The following is a 22,168-nucleotide window of genomic DNA, read 5'->3' as shown; positions in this document are numbered from 1 at the left end:
ATCTAATCTGTAGACCACAAGAAATGTCCAACAGCATAAAAATTTGCTACCTCTTGTTTTAGTGTAGGGAAACTATTGAGTGTATCTTTAGAAAGAGGAGGGAAAAAAATTATTTTCCAGTTAGCATTGGATTGGGAAGATGAAATTTACTACATCCTTAGGTTTATAGCGACAACCACATTACCATTATCATAAACCACCAGGGCCTGAATTTGGAGCACAATATATGTTGCAGGCATAAAATAAAAGAAACAAAAGCAAATCACAGAAGAAAATCAAAGTCTTTGAGCTATAAATTACTTCTGTGATTTTAAGCATGACTGGTTTTAATGAAACTTGCAATAGTAAAAGGATAAAGGGAAAATTATTCATCTAAGGAAAATAAGCATTATTGCTAATTTTTTAGATCTTCTACAGTTACTTAGCAAGAAGTGGGTGGGGATTTGTTGCAATGCTTCAGTTTTTCCCAGTCTGCAATGGAAACCTCTGTGAAGGATCAGAGGAGGTCAGCTACCTTCTGCTTACACAGAATTCTTTTTCATGCTCACTTCAATTTACACGATATGTCCACTTTCTTTTGTTCCACGTTAAGCCTAACTGTTTGAGTGGCTACTTGGGAATAACCTCATCACTTCTGCAGTGGAATGTGGCAACTGTTTAACACCCTGTATGATTTAAGACAGGAAATGAAGTGCTGTCTTAGTAAATTGCAGAGGAATTTCTGTAAGGAAATGTAATTACCCAGACTAGAAATTGGCCAGAATATTAAGTTAAAATTGCTGTGTATGCAAAAAGTTCTTGGTTGGCTATTTCATCTGAGAGGTGACTTTAAGTAGTAATGTATGAATTCAGAATCACTACACATTATTTTTGAGATCCTAGTGCTTGCAATGCATTAACATACAAGTGAATCTGGTACTGATTTAAAAATAGATTTGCCACCTTACTGAAATGTTGTTGTTTCTTGCCATACTGTATGGCGTCACTTAAGGTTTCCTTCTCAGAAGTGACCGAACTTGTACACTCTTATAGAATCATAGAATAGTTTGAGTTGGAAGAGACCTTTAAAGGTCATCTAGTCCAACGCTCCCCCCTGCAATGAGCAGGGACATCTTCGACTAGATCAGGTTGCTCAGAGCCCCATCCAGCCTGACCTTGAATGTTTCCAGGGATGAGGCATCTACCACCCCTCTGGGCAACGTGTTCCATTGTTTCACTGCCCTCATTGTAAAAAAAAGTTCTCTTATATCTAGCCTAAATCTACTGTCTTTCTGTTTCAAACCTTTACCGCTTGTCCTATTGCAACAGGCTCTACTAAAAAGTTTGTCCCCATCTTTGTTATAAGCCCCCTTTAAGTACTGAAAGGCCACAGTAATGTCTCCCCAGAGCCTTCTCTTCTCCAGGCTGAACAACCCCAGCTCTCTCAGCCTGTCTTCATAGGAGAGGTGCTCCAGCCCTCTGATCATCTTTGTGGCCCCCCTCTGGACTTACCTCTTAACATGTCCATGTCTTTCCTGTGCTGAGGACTCCGGAGCTGGACGCAGTACTCCAGGTGGGGTCTCACCAGAGCAAAGTAGAGGAGCAGGATTACCTCCCTCAACCTACTGGCCACTATTCTTTTGATGCAGCCCAGGATATGGTTGGCCTTCTGGGCTGCAAGCGCACATTACCAACTCATGTCCAGATTTTCATCTACCAGTACCTCTAATTATTTCTTCGCAGGGCTGCTCTCAATCCCTTCATCCCCCAGCCTCTATCGATACTGGGGATTGCCCCAGCCCAGGTGCAGGACCTTGCACTTGCCCCTGTTGAACCTCATGAGGTTCAAATGGGCCCACTTCTTGAGCTTGTGAATCTAATGAAGTGTGATGAAATTACTGTTAAAAGTGACATCACTACAGGCTGCATTGATCTGTATGTTTTAAATTTTTTATAGCATCCGTACTGTGCTTTACTTTGACAAAAGTGGTTAGATCTGGTTTTGATCAATATGTTTATAACTTTTTATTCCAATCTGAAGATTCTATTCTTAACATGTTATGATAAATATGTTTCACTGCATTCCAGTAAGTATTCTGTTTCTTAAATCTTGGCACTGGTCTTCATTTTTTTAACGAAATGTGTTTCATTGCCATTTGTCCTATGTTAACTTTTCAGTGTGCTTCAGGTAGCTTTTTCAAATTAAAAAAAGGTCATAAATTGAAAAGATTATTTATTATAGGGAAAAAAATTAAATCGATTGTTCAAAACAGTAGAGGTTTTTGCTTTTCAAATTAAAAATTGAAACATCTTTAACTCCTAAACTCTTCTCACATCTCCCTTGGAAACTCCCTCCTTTACTGTAACTTTGTGGTCTTGATGATATTCACAGAGAAGCTGATTTACTGAATAAAGAAGTTCTTTAAGTTTCCAGTTTTGGAACATTACCAGTGTGTCTGAACCCAGGTTTCAAATTTTACTGGCATTTTGTTGGCAAACCAATTTTTTGGAGTCCTTTCTCATTTGGGTATGTTTCCTGACACCTTTGGCTGTATGGTACTGTGTTTTAAAATTCTCTTTTTCTTTTTTTTAAGAGGAAAAGCCTATAAACATATACAAAGGACTAATTATAAAATATCTGGTATAAAAATAGAGAGACAAGAAAATTACCAGCTGAAAAATGCAGTGAGCAGGAAAAATGAGCATTTAACGGTAAGAGTTTTGCTCTGCCTGTTCAGCAGGCCTGATTCTCAAAGCAATTCCACAGGCAAAGCATGCAGTATTCTGAGGCCATAATATGGTAATTTAAATCAAGGATAAGTACATGGGTGGTACAAAAGAGGTGGTTTAGTCTTCCCTTCTAGCCACTGGCCTCTTTTACTGTTGCTTCCCTTTTGCCAACAGCAGTGTTCATTTGTGGTAAGCCAGATTACAGCATTGATCCAGCTGAAAAATAACTCACATGTCTTTGCCCTACTTACAGTCTTCCTGTGTACTGCAGTTCTGTTGGAACTGTTGTTATTAGCGCACTGCTCTCAAGACTAACCAACTAGCCAAAGCATGTTTAAGTTGCTCACCTATGTCATTCATAGTATTAACAGGTTATTCCTTGCTGATGAAGTAATGACTAGTACAAGACAATCTTTTTGTAGTACTTACTGAAGTAAGGTACAAGAAACCAGCAGTCCAAGTTAGTTTTCCACAAGTCTGGGACATTGTAATCCCTTACGCTTTTTCTCACTGGTGTAGGACTTTAATGTATCTAAGGAGTTCAAAGAGAATTTGACACTAAATGGTCCTTTCTGTACTAACATTGCTATAGTGTATATATAGTGTACCAACTCACTACAGTGAAAGAAGCTATGAATTTTTTTAATAAAACAGAACTGTGTGTTCATGTAGTAGTGTATTCTGGCATGTATTTTGCCAGCTGGATGTAGGCAGTCATGACAGTGCTGAGTGGTAAGATTCCTATCATGTAAATAAGCCTCAGTAGGATAAACAGTTTAGGTGTTCTTCTACCTGTCTCAGTTGTGTGAGTCAACCTTTTGGTAGCCTGCATATTGCACCTGGTCATGTATAACATACTGCATGGAAAGTGGAAGATGGATAAAATCAAATATTTGGGCTAGTAAGAGAGTGTGAAAATTACTTTAATCTAGAATCCTACTTGGGATAGGCAATCCCAGTGAACAGCCTTTGGGCTAAATTGCGAATTTAGTAATTAGTAGCTAATGGCTAGTTTCTGACTGATTTCAACCAAACTTAAAAGACAGCTAGAAACACCAGAGATATACCAAGTTTCTGCACATTTCCTGGAGTCAAAGAATCACTCAGATTGAAAGGGATTCCTGCAGGTCTTTAGTCCAACCTCCTTCTTTTAAGCAGGGTCAACAATGAATTCAGGCCAGTTTGTTCAGGGCTTTTTCCAGTCAGATCTTGTAAACCTCCAAGGACAGAAATACTCTGCAGCCTCTCTGGGCATCCTATTCCAGTGCTTAGTTATCCTCACAGTTCAATGTTATTTGCGAACTTGATTAATGTTCATGCCATTTCCTTCTACATGTCACTGGTAAAGATATTAATATATTAAATAGAATAGGCCTCAGGATGAACCCCTAAGGAACTGCAGTTGAGTCCAGCCTACAGGTAGAGTACAAACCATTACTTTTCAATCCCAGAATCCAGACGCTTTTTGCTCACGTGATAGTGCATTCACCTAGACCACAATGCCAAACTTGGATACAAGGATGCTGTGAAAGCCCATCGTGAAGGTGGCTGCATTTTTGCACTTTTGTCCAAAGCAAATTTGCCCTTCTCAATTTTTCTGGGACTGTGGTGATAGAAAACATCAGCCAGCTCTCTCAGCACTCTCAGATGCATCCCATCTGCTCTCATGAACTTGTACGAGTCAAGATTTCTCAAGAGATTTATGAGATCAGTCCTTTTCTGCTGTTGGTATTTTCTGTTCTTGAACCCTGTCTGTACGTGTAAAGGCTTGGGAGAGCTTGCTGGTGAAGACGGGGGCGAAGAATGCATTGAGTAACCCAGACTTATGTGTGTCTGCTGTGTTTTTGCCTCAGTCAGCTGTGACCCCAAATTTTCCTTGTTTATTCTTATCATGTAGTAGTAGAAAATCTTGTTGCCATGTTTCTTGCCAATCTCTACTGTAGCTGACCTACCGTAGTTGAGCTTCAGCTTTCCTAACATCATCCTTACTTGTCTGGACAATGTTTCTACTTTTTGCCTTAGTAGTGTTTCACCTTGCTTCCATCTCGTTTGCATGTTCTTTTTACAGTCACAAATTCCCTTTTGAGCAATACCAGACTCCTTGTTCATCAACTTCTTTTCCTCAGTATTGTGATGGACTCTTATTTTGTCTGTGGGAGGTTGTCTTTCAAGACCAGGTCTGTTGAGTGCCCTTGCCCTTCAGAGCTGCCTTTCATAAGATTCCATCTGTCAGGTCCCTGAATAAACTGAATTCTGCTGTCATGAAATCCACGGTTTGTACTATATTACTTGCGTTCCTGATTCTCTCAGCATTGGTTCATGTTTGCTATGGCCAAAGCTGCCACAGATGACCACCTCCCCAGTCATCACTCCCTTGTTTGTAGCAGATTGAGCCAATCACTCCAGTTGATCATCTGGTATTTGGGTTAAGAGCTTGTCCTTAGCGTTCACTGCAAGTCAGCTGGGATTGTTTGCATCATGCTTTCTTTGCCTTTTAGCAGGTACTGGGAGATGGGAGTCTCTGATGGGAATTGGGATCCATGATCTGCAGATGCCCTGAAGTTGCTCAAAAAGACTTTTTCCACTTCCTGCTTCCAATTAGGTGGTCTGTAACAGACTCCCACCATGATGTCATTCTTGGTGGCTTCTTTTCTGATCATGGCCCACCAGCTCTCAGACAGTCTACTGCCTGTTTTACAGATGCCCTCCATATCTTTGAGCTCCTTCAGGTTTTCTTGTTCTCCTGAAAACAGGTTTCCAGGTAGGAGAGACCCCCATCAATGCTGCCTGCAAGGAGTCTGCAGAGTGGACTCGAGAGTTACTTATTCTGCTTGTCCAGCATGCCCTCTGGCAGGTCATTCAGCATGCAGAGTGTGGAATGAGACACAGCGTCATGCAGCTGAGGGCTATGAAAAGGAGGTGGAGGGCAAATGAGGAGAGTTTAGGAAAAATATTAGTAGGCACACTGCTCATTTTCAAATTGGACATAATGGACAGAAACAGTGGATATAAAGTAGTAAAGCAAGTGTTCAGGGCACCTTTTTGTCCAAAATAATGTAAGAAAATGGTCAAAAGGCATGTTCCTTTCCATTTGACTAATAATTGAAAGGAGTTTTATGTTGCTTTTGTAATGCTCTATAAACAAGCTATTTGAGAGTGAGATTTTCAGGCAAGGAACTTGAAGTGAGGGGAGAAATCTGTTCATAACTTACCCTCTTGTGCCCAGGTATTTTAACATCTGGAATGTAATGCTGCCTGTTGTAATACCTCTGCAATACTGTAACACAGCAGGATGCATTAATGAGAGTTTCAATCTTAAACCCACAACATCAATGAAATTTATAGTTGTCAGACTGTTAACATTATTCAAACATAGTTTTTGTGGTTTCAATTCCCATTTTACATTCATGTAGGAAGAAAAGTCATTGTGTTGACTAGCCATGAAGACAGAGTCCTCCTTAGACTTGAAATTTCTATAAAACAATTAAGTATTGTTTATTACTCTTGACAGCATTCATATATGAACTACACGGTGGGGGGAGGGTATTTGTATAAAAAATTTTGATAGAATCTCTCTCTTAATATTTCAGATGGTTTAATATTCTTGAATAGTAAAAGTGTCTTGTTCAAGTTTTGGAAAATACCACAAAAATGTTCAAAGCAGAAAAGAAAATTTTACATAAAATTCTAGTATCATCTTCTATGGTCATATAGGTGCCATCTGATATTCTTCCTGATGGGTAAATTTGTCTTCAGATGTTTCATGTTTCCCTACTCTTGTACCTCAGGGTGGTCTTTTGACTTAATATGTAGAGCAAGTTAGTTAAAGAGCACAGAAGAGAACAGAGAATTTCTTGAAGGAAAAAATTTTGGGGGGAGAATGTGGTGGGCACTGTGATTAAGTCACTCTGCAGAAAAAATGAATTGTTAAATGTGCAGCTGATTAAGTTGAAAGAAAAGAAGGGAAGTCAATATGTAAAAATGTGCACGTATGGTTACTCTTTTCTGGCAAAGAAAATCCAAGTTGTTTCTCCCAGAAAAAGACTAACAAGCACACACAATTTTCAAAGCTCTGAAGTTTGAGGAGGCAGTTGTGTGGGGGGAAGGTTATTAGCATAGGCTTCATAGTAATTCCAGCAGAATCTCAGGAAGTAGTAAAAATAAATCTATCTGTCTCTTGCTGTATCTGTCTGGGTATTAACAACTTCCCCATGTTGTGACCATTAAAGAATTTCTTCATGGCCCTTAAAAGTACAAACTCGGTCTCTGCGTTTAATATGTTGTTACCTGCTGCCAAGCCTCTAATAGCTACATTCATATGTTCTGTTAATCATATCTCTTTGTTCTAGAGGCCTGTGTTTTGGATTCATAATTAACTTTTTTCCTGTTCTGATTTTTCCTCCCATCATGGCAGCAATGACTCCCCCCCCCACCTCTTTAAAAGCAAATATGTCAATGGAGAAGTAACAGAAGTCAGGGTATTTCAACAAAGCCTGTAATCTCTTCCAAACTGTGCTTCCAAATTTAAATTAGATTTTGTGTTGTGAAACCATGAACTTGGTGTTGTAACTGAAATCACGCTGTTCCCAGAAGACTGGGCTGAAGCCTCATGAGCTGTGGAGGGTTTTCCCCCTAGGTCCCAGCATAAGAAGAGGCTTTTTTTAAACGTTAAATGTTGGTGGTAAATAGGTGTGCCTGGTCTCAGTGTATAATCCGTAGGGTCCAAAGGAAAGAATTCGTGAGTTGTATTTCATGTGAACTGCAAGGGGACTAGCAAAAAGATCTTCTGGCTATTGGTTTTTGACAATGTCTCACTGATTCAGAATTAATGTGGGAAAACATCGTGGAGCTTGTTTATGGCTTCTGTCAGTTTGGGTTCAAGTATTTCTAATTAGCGAAGGCATTTGTGGTCCAGACTTTGCTTGAGGCTTCCAATAAACTCCCCATTTTGATCATCATGAAAGGCAATTGAACCATTTGAAGGGTATTCTGAAACCTTGGGGTTTTTACTTGCGTTTCACTACTGATACAGCGCCAAGCATTACTGAAGCCCTGCTTTTCAGCCTGCAAGGCAGGAGGGATGGATAGTTCCTTAGCTTGTTGCTTGCATAGACATGTGCTGTGGGCAGCAGGGGGGACACTTCTGCTTGCCGCTGGTCCTTGGTGCCCATGGATACTGGCTTGATTGCAGAATTTGAAACACATTTCATACATACATGAAATTCAGAGGAAATAGTTTTAAATACTACTCTTTGTTGATTTGAACTGCATTTATCTCCACGACAAAATTGCTTTTATATGAATGAACGATGTGACATTTGTGGCCATATTAGAAGTAGATCTGTAGGCTATACATCACTTTCTAGGTTTACCTTGCTGGCAACGTCTTGAATATGTTTTATCTGTTAAATAACTCTTCCTGAAAATGTGAAATGGAGGAGGATTGTAGTACAGTTCAGATCTGGTTTAAAGTGCCTTGAACTAAGTTCTCACAGTAGGGTTTTTTCTTCTTTCTTTAAGTCTAGCATTGACTCATTTGGTGGTGTTAAAGTGCTCTTTCTACTTATCCCCAGAGGAAAGTTAGTATTCTTTTAAGTGAAACTATTTTAAAAGCAGAACACAAGCCTAAAATAAGCCAGTGTTCTCTAGAGTTCTCAGAAGGTGTAGATTTATTTACTGTAGTTAAATCATAATTAGTTCTCAGGGGATAGTGTATCTTTTAAACTGCTTTATTGCCACCATATTGGTTTTCTAAATAATCAGAAACTGCTGCTCTTATATTCTGTAGTATGAACAAAAATTTGCTGTAAGTAGAAACAAATGTCTAGAATTGCTAGTTGTCACTTAGTGAAGATAGTGACACGCAAAGAATAAGCACTTCAAGAAAACATATGTTATCAGAAGGCACCTTAATTGAACTATAGCTATAACTTTTCCCAGTGTAATAGATGTAGTAATGTTTTACTTTATCGTTTTTCAGTTAATCTTATTTTAATATTCTAATGCTTTTTGGTCAAGAATAAATGTTAACTGAAAACGGATAAATGGTAGTGCAATGTTAACATAAAATATTACCTGATACTTAAGCCTAGATTTTCTTGAATGTAGCTTAGTGTTCCAGCTGATAAGCATGGGGTTGTTTTTTTTTCCTAATTGGCAGGTTAATGTTCAAGTTGCCTGAGGAGATGGGTTTAATAGCAATTGCTGTTCGACAAACAGAAGGGAAAGGTGAGTGAGTTTCCTTGTAGTGATAATAAATGTGTATTAAGCATATGAAATAAGGCATTTCAATGTCACCTAGCTGCCTTAAACATTTATTATGAGTGTTTTTGATAGTATAACATATAGAATAATTGTGTCCTCTTCTCCTCCCATGTGAACTGTGCATTCAAACTCAAAACCTAAGTTAATTGAGACCAAAGTAAACATTTTCAGGATGTTTGGTGGCTTTTGCAGAAATGATTTAGTGGTCTTCTAGATTCTGCCAAAAAGTCTCCCCGGTCATGGAAACTGCCGTCACTACATTTAGTGCAATACAAGTCAGACTTCCAAATCAGAACTCCTTTCTGACTTAACAAGAGCAAGACTGAGTCTTGACTTGCTCTGAGACAGAGGTTTCTTGAGTCTGCAGGACATGCCTTAACTGACATGGGGGTTTTCACAATCTTTTGCAAATAAATGTAAGCAAGTTCTGTCCCTTTCCCAGGAAGGTGCTAGCACTGATTTAAAAGCCACACTCGTTTTATTAGAAGAACACAGTGTCCAATTCTAATAAGCTCTAATGAGCACAGATCTTCATGAAGGTGGTTAACCTGGCTTTTGATACAGATCTAGCTTGTGACAAGTTGATTCACAATGTGGATGGATTTCTAGATGCCCACAGTGCATCTTCACAAATACTCTTTCACGTAAACGAAGCAAGATTTTTTGAAATGTGTATGTTATCAGATAACAGGACAATCCTGGAAGCAAGTGCTTTAGGACATTTTAGGAAACTGAGTAGCAGCATCCCCATTAAACAACCTGTAGGTTTTTTTAAAGACAAAGTTTTGCAGTTTAACCGTTTTTATTTCAAGATTAGTTTGGAGACTCCATTACAGGACTTATGGTAGATTCTTGGGTGGGTACTACTGAATCTTTCTCTTTTGTAGCTATCTACATTTAAAAAGTGATCTTATCTATAAACGTATTCTTCTTGATTTGAAGTCAACTTTTTTTCTCTCCCTCCCCAGGTCGTGGTGGAAACGTTTGGCTCAGTCCAGTGGGCTGTGCACTATCCACTTTACATATCGCCATTCCTCTATATTCCAGCCTGGGCCAGAGAATTCCTTTTGTTCAACACCTGGTGTCCTTGGCAGTGGTAGAATCAGTTAGATCAATACCAGGATATGAGGTATGTCATTCTAATTTATCTCAAAATTCCTGTTTCGATTTTCATTAAATTCAAATTTTAACTATGTTTTCTGTGTGTAGAATGTCTGAATGCATAATATAGTTCTTCAGCACTAATATAGTGGTAAACTTAACCTTCATCCATGCTTGTTTATTTATATGTTTTAAGAAATCTAGTGTACATAATGATGAATACTGTCTTTTACTGATCTGATCAAGTATACTATGATCATTTCACTCATCATCTTACGAAACTTAAGACTCAGTCTTCAGCAGTAAAGAAAACGTCAATTTTGTTTGTCTAACAATTGAGTTAATTTGTTTTGATTTTGAAGTAGTTGGGGAAGAGGGAGGAGGGAAAAATGAATAAAACTGACAAATCCTTTTCTGCTTTTTTTGTTGGTGCTGTTTCAGTGGTCACTTTATCCCTTTTAAAGGATTTTTCCAACCCTTGTTTAAGTTTGAAAACTGATTTCTAAAGCAAGAACTTAGGAGTATTGCTCTCAAGAGGGAATCAAGTGTCCTGTCATCAGTATTAAAATGAAGAACCAGTCTTCTTCCTCACCCCATATATCTCCCTTTTAATGTTACCATTTCCTAATATTTGCTAACTATAAAACTTTGGTATTTTACAGAAGTAGTTAACTAAAGCATATGTTTCCTATATTACAGAAAATCAATGACTTATACACATTTACACATGAACTTTATTATAGTGGCACCCAGTAGCTTTGCTGTAGTTTAGGGTCTGTCAGCCATTCTATTAAAACCTTCTAACTTCAGTGCTTCATAACTTGACTATGAAAACAAAATGCTTCGGGCTAAAATTTGCAATATAAAATATTTGGCTAGAGTGAATAATTTAACCATTTAAAATAGAAGGGACAAGAGTTAGTTTTATAAAATATGGGTCTGACTGGGGAAGGAGTTAATTTATGAATGGAGGTGGTTTTGCTTCTGTACGCCTACCCTGGTATACTGTGGCATTTTTTATTTTACTCTATTTGGGAGGCAAAAGGTGACTGAGGTACTAAATATTAATATAGAAATGGTATGCATCAATAATCCATGTACTGTGTATAGCACATGTATAATACATAGCTGGCTCTAACCAAGACAAAGCTACTGAATCTCTTTGATAGTCCATCCACCCTAGACAATGGGTGAAACCAGCGTTAAGGGTCTGGACTGAAGTACGTTAAATCAAGGAAATTCAAAGTTTTATCAGAAACTCAATTCTTAAATTTCCCCTTTAGACTTGGGTAACACAGGGCTTTTCTTTATGTCAGATGAACATCTATGCCATACACACTGCAGTAGCTATAGAAAATGTGCAGATCTATAGATGAGGTTTCATTCTCCTCCAAATTTCCATACCTCCCTGTGTGTGTGTCAGAATCTTACTAATACTTTAACACACTCTAACATTGTTCGCCACGCTCAAAGTCCATTTCAGTCAGGATTTCCATTCAGAAATCCTAAATACCTGTGTCTCAGCTTATGAGCCAGTTGTCATTTTTAGGATTGCCATGAATGTTAACTGTGCTAAACAGGCAGCAACGGAGGCCTTTGTTCTGGGGCCTTGCAGAGAAAATCTGACCGCTGAGTTGGAAGTTTTACTGTTAGATGTTAGTGCTGCAAATGCAAGTGGGTCTTGTATCAAGAGAATGAGTTGCTTTCCCATTCTGAGGACAGCAGGCATCTCTCTCTAGTAAATGAAGATAAGAATGTGCTCCATTTCCAGCATATTTTGTGAAACCCGTTGTTTCTTTGGTATGTAGATAGTTGTGCAGTACCTTGTTACTCCATTTTGTGGCAAGGTCTCTCTTGTGGGTTTACGTCATGAGAACATCCAGTTGACTTGGTTGTTCTTCATGCTTGCTGTCACTTCCGTTGCAGAGCTAGTGTTTGGTGTCTTACAGGTGTATGTTCTCCTTAAGTAAGATCTACTGAATAGCTCTTTGGAAGATCTCTTAACACTGATAATACTGTTCAACTGTGTCATACTTCACATGTCTCAAGAGTCTTCTATAAATCTTTTCCCGGTGCGAAGAGTTGTTTTCCATAATGAATATGAATTGGTGATACTCTCTCTTAGAATGTTTTGATAGCAAAATCAGGTAGTATTTCCTGTCAATGTACGTGTAATGGACTCCTCTCTGGCCTTTAAATCTGTCAGGAAAGTAGACATGGACCCAGGTGCAGTTTTCACACATCCTGTAAAGGGATTTCATAATCTACAATAGGAGGGAATGCGACTCTTGTAGTCCTGGAGCACCTCCCATAATTTGCCTCTGGGGACACAGTCATATGCAGTTTTTCAAACTACAGGAAGCACATTTGCTTTCTTTTTGTGTTTAAGTAGCCGGTGCAAAGTTCAGTTCAGTTCTGTGGTTTCAACAAAAACTTCTCTATTGTGCTGGAATGGTGTCACACAGCAGAGTTTGTGTTTCCAGCTCCATGGTGTTGCCTGAGCGTAGCTGCCGAAAGCATGAATATATTTAGGACATTACTGAAGTATTTACATAGTTGTGAACTGGAATTTCTCCTGTCTGCTAAATTTCCTTTCTGAAATTCAAGATGTCGTTGTCGTCTTGTCTGGTTTCTGCAAGGATCCTCAAATACAGTGTTGATGTTATTGTAGGGTTACCCTGATTGTTTATCAGCAGTGAGCCACAGTGGCTGCCACAGTTTGCAGCTTTCTCGAATAGATCTTTTAAATCTTTAACAAGTACTTGTGAATGAAGGAAATGAATTCTATAAAACCTCACAATTGGAGACTGAAAATCTCTAGTATCTTTAGTCCCCCTTTTGGTCATTCTTTGTTATCTGCCATAATTTTTTTTCATTTGTTTTTTAAATAAATAGATACTTGTCTTTAACAGCTGCCAACCTCCTTAGTAAACCATGTACCCATGTTAATGTGACTTCTTCAGTAATATTTGTGAAGCATGTGCGCAGGTTCTTATTATGAAGAGTAGTTGACAGTATCATACTTAGTGTGGCAAAGAGGCAGAGAAACTATAGAATATGGTGTGGTGAATGAAACATGTATCAAAGAACAAAAGTGTTTCTAAATGTATGTTCTTGTTTCTTTAGGATATTGACCTGCGAGTAAAATGGCCAAATGATATTTACTACAGCGATGTTATGAAACTTGGTGGAGTTCTGGTAAACTCTACACTTATTGAAACAACATTTCATATGCTTATTGGTAAATGTCTATTTTTCAAGCTTTCCTATACTGTTTTTTTCTGAAGAAACTTGTTATTAATGTCTTTATGAGTTCAGATGATAAGGACAAGAACAAATAGTGACAGCAGGCATAAGGAAATAAAGCACAATATTAAATCAAAAGGAAACACAGAAAGTAAATGTTTTCATTCTTCTTAATATTTCCATATGCTTGACAAGGAAAATGTAAATGCAAGCATCTGGGCAGTTGTAGTAGAGTTCAAAGAAAGAGCATTACAGGAGAGAGGGAAAATCTCCTCATTGTTCTATTGCAAAACTAGTAGAATATATTGAAAAATGTATCCATTTTTTTCAATTTGCTTTTTTTGTTTGCAACATGACAAACAGTTTATTTAACATGTTCTTTAGAACATGTCTTTTAAATCAGGAGAAAAAGAGCTGCGAACACAGAGTAATGTTTTAATTTCTCCTTTCATCCTTTAGAAATGTATTCATAACGTTTTTCTTTTGATAAGTTTCTAGAAACTGGAGTATTACTAGTGGAGCAGCAATGTAATTATTTGGTTAATTAATCACTTTAATAGAATCATAGAACTATAGAATGGTTTGGGTTGGAAGAGACCTTAAAGATCATCTGGTTCCAACCCCCCTGCCACAGGCAGGGACACCTGCCACCAGACCCGGTTGCTCAAAGCCCCATCCAGCCTGGCCTTGGACACCTCCAGGGATGGGGCACCCGCAGCTTCTCTGGGCAACCTGTTCCAGGCTCTCACCACCTTTACTCCTCTCAAAAAGTAAAATTTGCAAAGTGGCTGGGAAGGTTGGGTCAGAGGGCAAAGAGTGGCAATCTCTTTCTTCATTGTGGAGACAGTCTACCTGGAAAGCTGATTCCAAAAAGGTAGCACAGCCAATCTCAGAAAGACTGTACATGTGTTCTCCAGCAAGTCCCAGTGCATTAAGACATTTGGGTGCACAGGTAAGTATGGAGATGTTTTTATCATCTCAAGTCTGATAATCATCCTGCTATTTGTTAAGGTAATTTTTTCCCATAGCCAGCAGCAGCCCAGAACTGTCAGTCATGCTTAGAAGCATGGCAGCAGAGCTCTAGGTTCTGGTTCCAAAAGTAATTATCTCTGCTATGTCTAAAAAATTAAATGAAAGTTAATTACTAAGTCTAAAAGGTTAAAGAAGAAGATTATAATATTTGGTTTGTATTTGAATGTAGCACAGTAGATAAGTGAAGTATCTTGCAAAGAGAGTGTGGGTATGATACCATTTCTGTCAAGGTGCTGTAAATTTTAAGGTGTGAACAAGCACAACACTTGAAGTAGTCATCACCTCCTTCTGTGAAACATGCCCAGCTGTTAAATTTTCTGTTCAGTTGTTATATCCTCATTTTGTAAATAATCTACATGTACAGAATGGAAGTTGCACTGAGACACTTAAAAAGCCTCTCTGTGCCCCGTCAACCATTTACTGCTTCCATATGTTTTTTCCAGAGGCTGTTCTGGTTAACACAAGAAAAGCAAAAATGGCTCTGAAAGTAGTTCATCTTATCAAATATCTCTTTGCACATTACATATTTGTTTTGTACCTTATGTTTCTTACCCTAAACACCAAAACATTCAAATTCAAATGGAAACTTTCTGTATGCATTCTCTCTGACGTCCATAGGAGTCATCTCGGTCTGAGGTATATACAAAGATGTACATTTTCATTAACATTCACCTGGAAGCTTCTAAGATTGAAACTTACTAGCCACATACTAGTCCAAGGATCTTTTCCATCATTTCAGTGATGTATGTCACTGAGAGTAGTAGGGGTAACTCATGACATCTAACTTCTTGTAATAGTAGTAGCAATGAGATCAGACTTCCACAACAGGAAAGGTAAGCCAGATGCATCATCCCCTTTCTACAGTCATGCAGATTCCTTACCTCACTGCTTACATGGTACTCATGAAGAGTGTCCCATAAATGAGGGTAATGATCAAAATCAAAGATCGTCTGCATGGCTTCACTGATCTGAGAAGTACCTGAGAAGAGTAAGGTGAAAGACAAACCTGCCTTTTCACCTGTACCGTGTGCTCAAGGCCTCACAAATGACACAGTTCATGTTCATACTTTTAAACATGTTTTTTTTTAAAATATTTTTTAAAAGAACTTAATTCTTGCAAGACTTTTGGAAGAAGAGTTCTGCAGAAGAATATACTTCATTAATGTGAGGACCAGACTCAGAACAGACATAGGCAGCCAAACACAAGTGGAATGCAAGGGACAGCCAACACGCTTGACCTGCAAAAGCTCTGTCTGCCTCTGTGTGCAGCTAAGGCATGCCCGGACAGTGTTCCGATGCTGAGATGCTGAAGGCAGGGCTGGTTCTAGAACTGGAAGATGTATTAGCCACATCAGCACACTGCAAGATCAGTGCTAAATGTTTATTTTTCACTCTTCTCACATGGGCAATGCAGAGATGTCCTAGGAGTCCTGAGCACCTAATATTTTTCAAATTAACTGGCTACATTTTTGCCACCGCATTTATCCCTGGGTCCTTCTCGATATGTCTTTCATGTCCGTTTCAATTTTTGGATTGCGAAGTCGTGATCTCCATACATACAAGCCTGAGTGTCCTGAGCCTGCAGAGGGTCTCCAAGGCCCTGCTGTGCACCCTGACAATACCAATCACTGCTTAATGGCCACAGTCACTTTCTCTTCGCTTATACTGTATTTGGGTGTAAACAGCTGAGTTGGGATTTGCTGGCATGGCACATTATATTTCCCAGTTCTTTTTCCTTTCTCTCTTTCCAATGATACAGTTCACCTCATTTCTGTAGGATTGATGTATTGATCGCTGTGGCTTTCTTTGCATGCATTCTCTGACTAGTTAAAAGTAAAAAACTCCTCTTCGCTGAGGAGATCCTTCTCGTAGTTAATACAAATTACTTCCATATATGAATAATCTCATTAATAGCAAATTTACAAAACAGTGCATCTGGACCTTCTTGCAGATGGAGGTGTATCATGTCTAAACCTGATTGGCAGGCAGGGGTTTTATCCCAAATATCTGAGGAAAGAAAAGTCCAAATTATTAGGAGAAAAAAATAGACAGGTAATACAATATATTTCTTTACATCCCTCGAAGCCTGTTTCAGCAGGCTGCAAAAAAGGCCCCAAGAGCCATATTTAAATAAGAAAGGCGTTCTGCCAACATTATTCTAGCTGGAGAAATCTCAGTGAGAGACTTGAGGCTTCTAAAGGATATGCTATATACTAAGATAGATTAAACAAACTGGAGTCTTACATGGCAAAGTTAAATCTTCAAGCCAAACAAGGCTTATCAACTGAGTGAAGAGGCTTAATTTTCAGAAAATGCAATCAGCTAATTCTAGTAAACAGAGAGGTCTCTTGATTAAATTTTAGACTGAAAGATAAAACTTCATCTTAGAGTATGATTAATGATTTACTCTCAATTAGCTAATGACTTGTCAGCTTCCAGGGAGTAAAAGAATTTCTCACATTGATGTTATTGTAACTGACATGCAAGTTACCACTTCCCGTCTTCCTAAACCTCATTGATAAGATTGTGTGTTGTTGAAAGACTGCACTGGATTTGTTTCTACAATTCTGAGGAGGCAAGGAACAAGTAGAATCTGGACTGAGACACAACTGGGAAGATCTGAAGTTGTAAGACTGAAGAAAAGCAGCTACTGGAAACGTACTTAGAGATAATTGTATCAAGCAGTTGAATAAAGTACTGACTTTCTGGCAGTAACAAAGTGTGTGTATTTAACAGATCCTGTCCTCTTCTTCTGGTTTGTCTTCTTCAGGCTTTGGCTTTAATGTGAATAACAGCAACCCCACCATATGCATCAATGATCTCATCACAAAATTTAATAAGGAAGAGGGGACAAAGCTGAAGCCTTTAACTGCAGACTGTCTTATTGCAAGAACTGTAACTATGCTGGAGAGGCTTATAGATATTTTTCAGGAGAAAGGGCCTAACGGAGTTCTTCCCCGTTACTACAAGTACTGGATACATAGGTAAGTATAATGTTCTTCTCAAACTTTCTTTTAAAAAAGTTGGAAAGAACTCTTGAATGCTCTGTCTTTTTTTACTAGATTGCCTTTAATACTAGCGACTTAATTAAAACATACTCCCAAGTAGGATGTAATTTTTTAAGGGAGGATAAAAATAGCATATAGTAAAATCAATGGACTAGCGTGAGTTAAAGAATGCTTCTATGTATTTTACATGTGTCATCTCAAAACAAAAGGAATTGGGAATGATTTGTTTAGCTAGCGATGAAGCTGTTGTACTCACATCTTTCATAAAAAAAATAGACGGTTTGGATTAACTCCAGCTCTGTTAATTCCACAGAAAGGAATTAAAGAAGGTAGAAAATGCTGCTAAAAATCATACTCTATAAAGGGCAAGTGAAGTGGGAAATAAAAATATTCTGCTAGACATTAGTCCTCTAAGCTATTTTTAATTGTTTGTGCAGTGTCCACCAATTAATTCCTAACCATCTGGTTCTCTTTATTTGCAGTGGCAAGCAAGTCCGTCTCTACAGTGAGGAGGGCCCGACTGCATGGATAGTTGGGATAGATGATTATGGATTCCTTCAAGTTCATGAAGAAGGCAAGGGTGTAGACTCTGTGCGCCCAGACGGCAACTCTTTTGACATGCTGAGAAACCTCATAGTCCCAAAGTATTCATAGTCCTCAGAGTTCATTAACAGTCCCCTCAGCGCAAAGAGGGGCTCTTTAGTATTTGGCACCAAGCAGCTAAACTTGTTTAAAGGTGGAGAGGGTAGTTGATAGCTTGATTTTTTTTCCTTCTGATTTTCTGACATCTTTGTTCTTAGACACAGATTACTTCAACAGTTGAGAAGAAGTAGTTAACTCATTGCTGAAGGCCTTTATTCTTTCATATTAACTTTAAAACACATCTGTGTTGACATATTTTTGTAAGCATCAGTTCTTTAAAAGCAGCCTAATTGCAAAGGAATACTTTACAGTTAACAGGGCTTTCTCTTTATTTACACACTGTGAGAAACTGAAGTGGCTAAATATTTCCTTTTTGTGTCTCTGTGTTTTTATTGTACTTTAGCACAATAAAACGCATCTATGTTGACTTTTTTGTAAGCATCAGTTGTTTAAAAGTGGCCTGATTGCAAAGGAATACTTTGCAAGGAACAGAACTTTCTCTTTATTTACACACTTTATTTGAGAAACCAAAGTGGCTAAATATTTCCTTTTTGTGTCTCTGTGTTTTTATTGGACTTCAGCACAATGCAGTACAATATTTACATTTTTACTGTGTCTTTTTATGGTTTATGCATTGTCTGCAGTGGAAACAGCTGGAGGAGTTCATCATGCATTTCTGAACTACTGGGATTAGCACTGTGTTTAAATTCAGGTCTAAGCATAGAGCTTTGCTGATGTGGTTCTTCTCCATGGGGGCCTGTGCAACAATTTACCATCCTGTGCTTTGGGCTCAGGTGTGTAACTCTGTCATGGCTGCCTTGAGTTTTTGGAGAATTTTCCATCGGCACTTAAGAACTGTGGTTAGTTATCCAAATTAGTTGTACTCTGCTCTTCTTAGTCAATTGGATCTGAATAAATTGTCTCGTATCTCCTTTGAATCGTAGTCTTCCAAGAGGCTTTAGCCACCATAAGAATAGCCCGCTGGAGTAGCGTATCACCTAGTTGCAATCTTCTTATCCAGGTAACTGTAGAATCCATGTCAGGAGAGGGAAGTCCTAAGTAGTTTAGAATTTAATAGTAACTCTATTGTAATAGCAAGGAAATTAACCAAAAAGTAAGAGAAACTGCCCAGCTCTTAAAATCCCTACCATAAACAACTGCTATAGTGAAAAAGAGAAAACATACCGTTAAACTGGGTCCAAATTCTCTTCCATTGTTTCTGTTGTCACCCCCTTTCCCAAAGCAGGACATCTGGTTTTGCTGCTAACCATTAAAGCAAGAGGTGTAACACCTGCTGACCTGAAAGCAGCTTGCCTTGGGGGCTGGCTGCACAGTTCCAGGTTAGGTGTGACAGCTTCGTCATGAGTGGAAAACGTGGTGAAGCAGGCATGTGGGAGCTTCCGTGCAATGGCAGCTTGTCAGGCTTTTCTCCTGAGCAAGACGAATTTGCACCAGGAGGCTTGGCCACCACAGCACTTCAAACAGCTCCCTGCAAATGAAAAGTTTGTCATAGGTGTGATGTGGCCAGCTTCATTTCCTCCAGTGGGCAGCACAGCTTACTGTATTACCGTCTCCCTACTGAAGGTGGATCAGCCAAATTGTTTCCACAAAGGACTTCTGTCTACTAGCCAGAAATGGGTTTTTTAGGTTAAAGTTCACCTCATAAACGATCTGAACATGTTAGTAGATTGTTTCAGTTACAAAGCCAAGAAGTCTTAAAACAAAGAAACTAGTCTGTAATGGTAATTTAGAGTAATCCTCGCATATTAGGCTTTAGGTGGTTTGGCAGCAAGTGCTAGAAATTAAGTTGTCCCTATTACATTTAGGATTTTATGTTCCGTATCACAGTAGATGGTCTGTCTGGTTGTCTGTACCCTGGTGTTTTGTTTTCCCCCACGATCTGCATCATGTGAGATTGCCCACCAATATTTCATAGAACTATACAGTGGAGTGGAGACAGCTGTTAATTGGCATAGTTAAAATGATACACATGACACCAGCTTTTGCTTTTTCCCACCAGATGCTTTCAAAACTGCTTCGAGCTGTTAACTTTTGGCAACTAACTTTCTTTCAGAATCAAATACTGATGTATATTATAATCAAATGAAACTTGAATCTGAGTTAGTAAAGTTTAAATAAAAGGAAGAAACTGTCTATGTATACAGATATAAAAAATGTGTGCGTGCGCATACGCACACTCACGTCTTCCTTGTGCATCTTCCACTTTTTTTCTACCTTTTCCTTCAAGCAGCTTATGAGCAATGCATGGTGCTGCAGGTCAGCTGCAGAAAGCATAGCTCTGGTACAGTTTTTGCCAGCCACAGAGTTTTACAAAAATTTAGATCTCAATCCAGTATTTGTAGCCAAAACACTGTCTCTGTTTTGCTACTGTGTGCCTGTAGGAAGCAACTTTGATTTCGCTCATATTCCAGACTGATGAGTGCCTGTAGAGATTGCTTTTTAACCACCAGGTTATGCATCAGGTTTTGACTTAAACTGCTTCCTTAAAACACACTCTCCCTTCACTAGGGACAAGTAGTGTAAAAGAATGAAGAGGGGGAAATGACATGTTCCTGCGTGAAGGGCAGAATGGACTGCAAACCCTCACTCAGCTACACTACCATGGTGTCTGAGCAGCAGGCAGATGGATTTTTTAATAGTGAAATGCTGCGATATTTTCTGGTTGCTGTTGTTCCTTTTGGATTTTTTCATAACCTTCGTAATGGAAAGCTTGTTCAGTTCTCACTTTGAGTTGTAAGATTATTCCGAAACTTTTTGCATTGGGAAGAAACCTTAGCATTGAAATTCCTTTTTTGCAAATGAGAACTAACCATGTGTGGATGTGTCAGAGCGTAGGTAGGTGCTGTGGGAAGGCACCGCTTTGCCTCTACCTTTTAGTGGCCTATTCTGTGTGTATAAACCTACCTGTTGTCTTGGGGAAACAGCTTTGAGTTGGATAAAGTGTTTGTTACAAACCTGACCTTTCCTTCAGAAGAACCAAAGAACTTCATAAAGAAAATTCCCGTTGCATGGTGAGCAGCTCCTTCAGGTCCTCCTGACCAGCAGCTCTTCCTGTCAAGAAAGCCAGTGGACCTGCCTGTGCCACGGTCACCTTAAGGTGGATGAGGAGCACAGCCAGGAGTCTTACTCTTTTTATGGCAAACTTGGCACACCCAGAAAGCCATTTTTGTATGAAAGTCATTGTTATTATTGCTGTTTCTGTAGGACAGATGAATGTGGTGTAGAATGTCTCTGGACATAGGTATGGAGAGAATCAGATGACTCCAGACCCAGAAGTAATGCACTGAAAATGTTTCATTTCATTCAACTGTCCAGATTAGTAAAACACCTCTTCCATTGTGAGGCTGATGTCGTATCAAACTATTTTCTTGATAAAGTGCTTTCAAAAAACTTCTATTGCAATGTCCATATTTCTGTGACTTCGTTTTTTTCCTCCTGGACTCTGTTATAACATTTCTCATTACACATTGTGAAAATATTTGCAGAGATTGTTTATTGATGGGAGAACTTCTGCAGCGCAGGCTGGGCGTGTTGGCATGTGTCTGGGTTCAGAAAGAGTAAGCGGGTTGTGTCCAGTCAGCACCGACGCTGTTTCCAAAGATTTGAAAAAGTAGTGATGCAGTTAACGTTTAGGAGTTCAAACAGTACATCTCACTTCTAGTAAAAGGTTTTATAAGACTTCAGAGCATTTTTAAAAATACATCCAACAAATCAAGGGCTATTACCTAGAAATAACAAAGCGTGTAATTCTTTTTGGGGCAGCTTCATTGTACAACTATTTTTTTTTTATTTCTTTGCTTTTTCTGATTCAGCTACAAAACATCAGCAGTCTAAAAAATTACTCTCTGCAACTGCTTTGGAATATACCGTAGCTTTACACAAAAATTACAAAAAAAAAAACCACACTGAAGTGCTTTTAATATCTGCTATGAAAAAGATTTGTGCTACAAAGGGCTGATTCCTGGCGGTAACTGGTTTGATAAAAGCATTTGCATGCGTAAGTTACTGCAGTGATGCACCACACTGATCAGACACCAAAGAAATTAAATCTGAACTGAGGAAAGCACAGAGGTCAAAAAATGATGGCGTGCTGCAGGCTGCGGCATGGAACAGATGATTGAGAAAAAAGCACTGCAGGGAAGAAT

At 38.8% G+C, this 22,168-nt stretch overlaps 1 protein-coding gene across 3 annotated transcripts in view; it reads left to right on the top strand.

Moving 5' to 3' along the window:
• HLCS (holocarboxylase synthetase) overlaps window positions 1-21,908 on the top strand; it is a 127,260-nt gene extending 105,352 nt beyond the window's left edge. For all 3 annotated transcript variants that reach the window (XM_056329952.1, XM_056329953.1, XM_056329955.1), the window contains 5 exons: window positions 8,870-8,937; window positions 9,942-10,102; window positions 13,201-13,315; window positions 17,123-17,336; window positions 17,843-21,908. In XM_056329952.1, the coding sequence (XP_056185927.1) occupies window positions 8,870-8,937; window positions 9,942-10,102; window positions 13,201-13,315; window positions 17,123-17,336; window positions 17,843-18,014 (730 nt within the window). In that variant the 3' untranslated portion in view covers window positions 18,015-21,908. The remainder of the gene's footprint in view (window positions 1-8,869; window positions 8,938-9,941; window positions 10,103-13,200; window positions 13,316-17,122; window positions 17,337-17,842) is intronic.
• The last annotated feature ends 260 nt before the right edge of the window (window positions 21,909-22,168 follow it).

This window comes from Falco biarmicus, chromosome 2 (assembly GCF_023638135.1).
Source record: "Falco biarmicus isolate bFalBia1 chromosome 2, bFalBia1.pri, whole genome shotgun sequence".
In the NCBI taxonomy this organism is placed as follows: Eukaryota; Metazoa; Chordata; class Aves; order Falconiformes; family Falconidae; genus Falco; species Falco biarmicus.
This window is presented reverse-complemented; position numbering and strand designations above follow the sequence as displayed.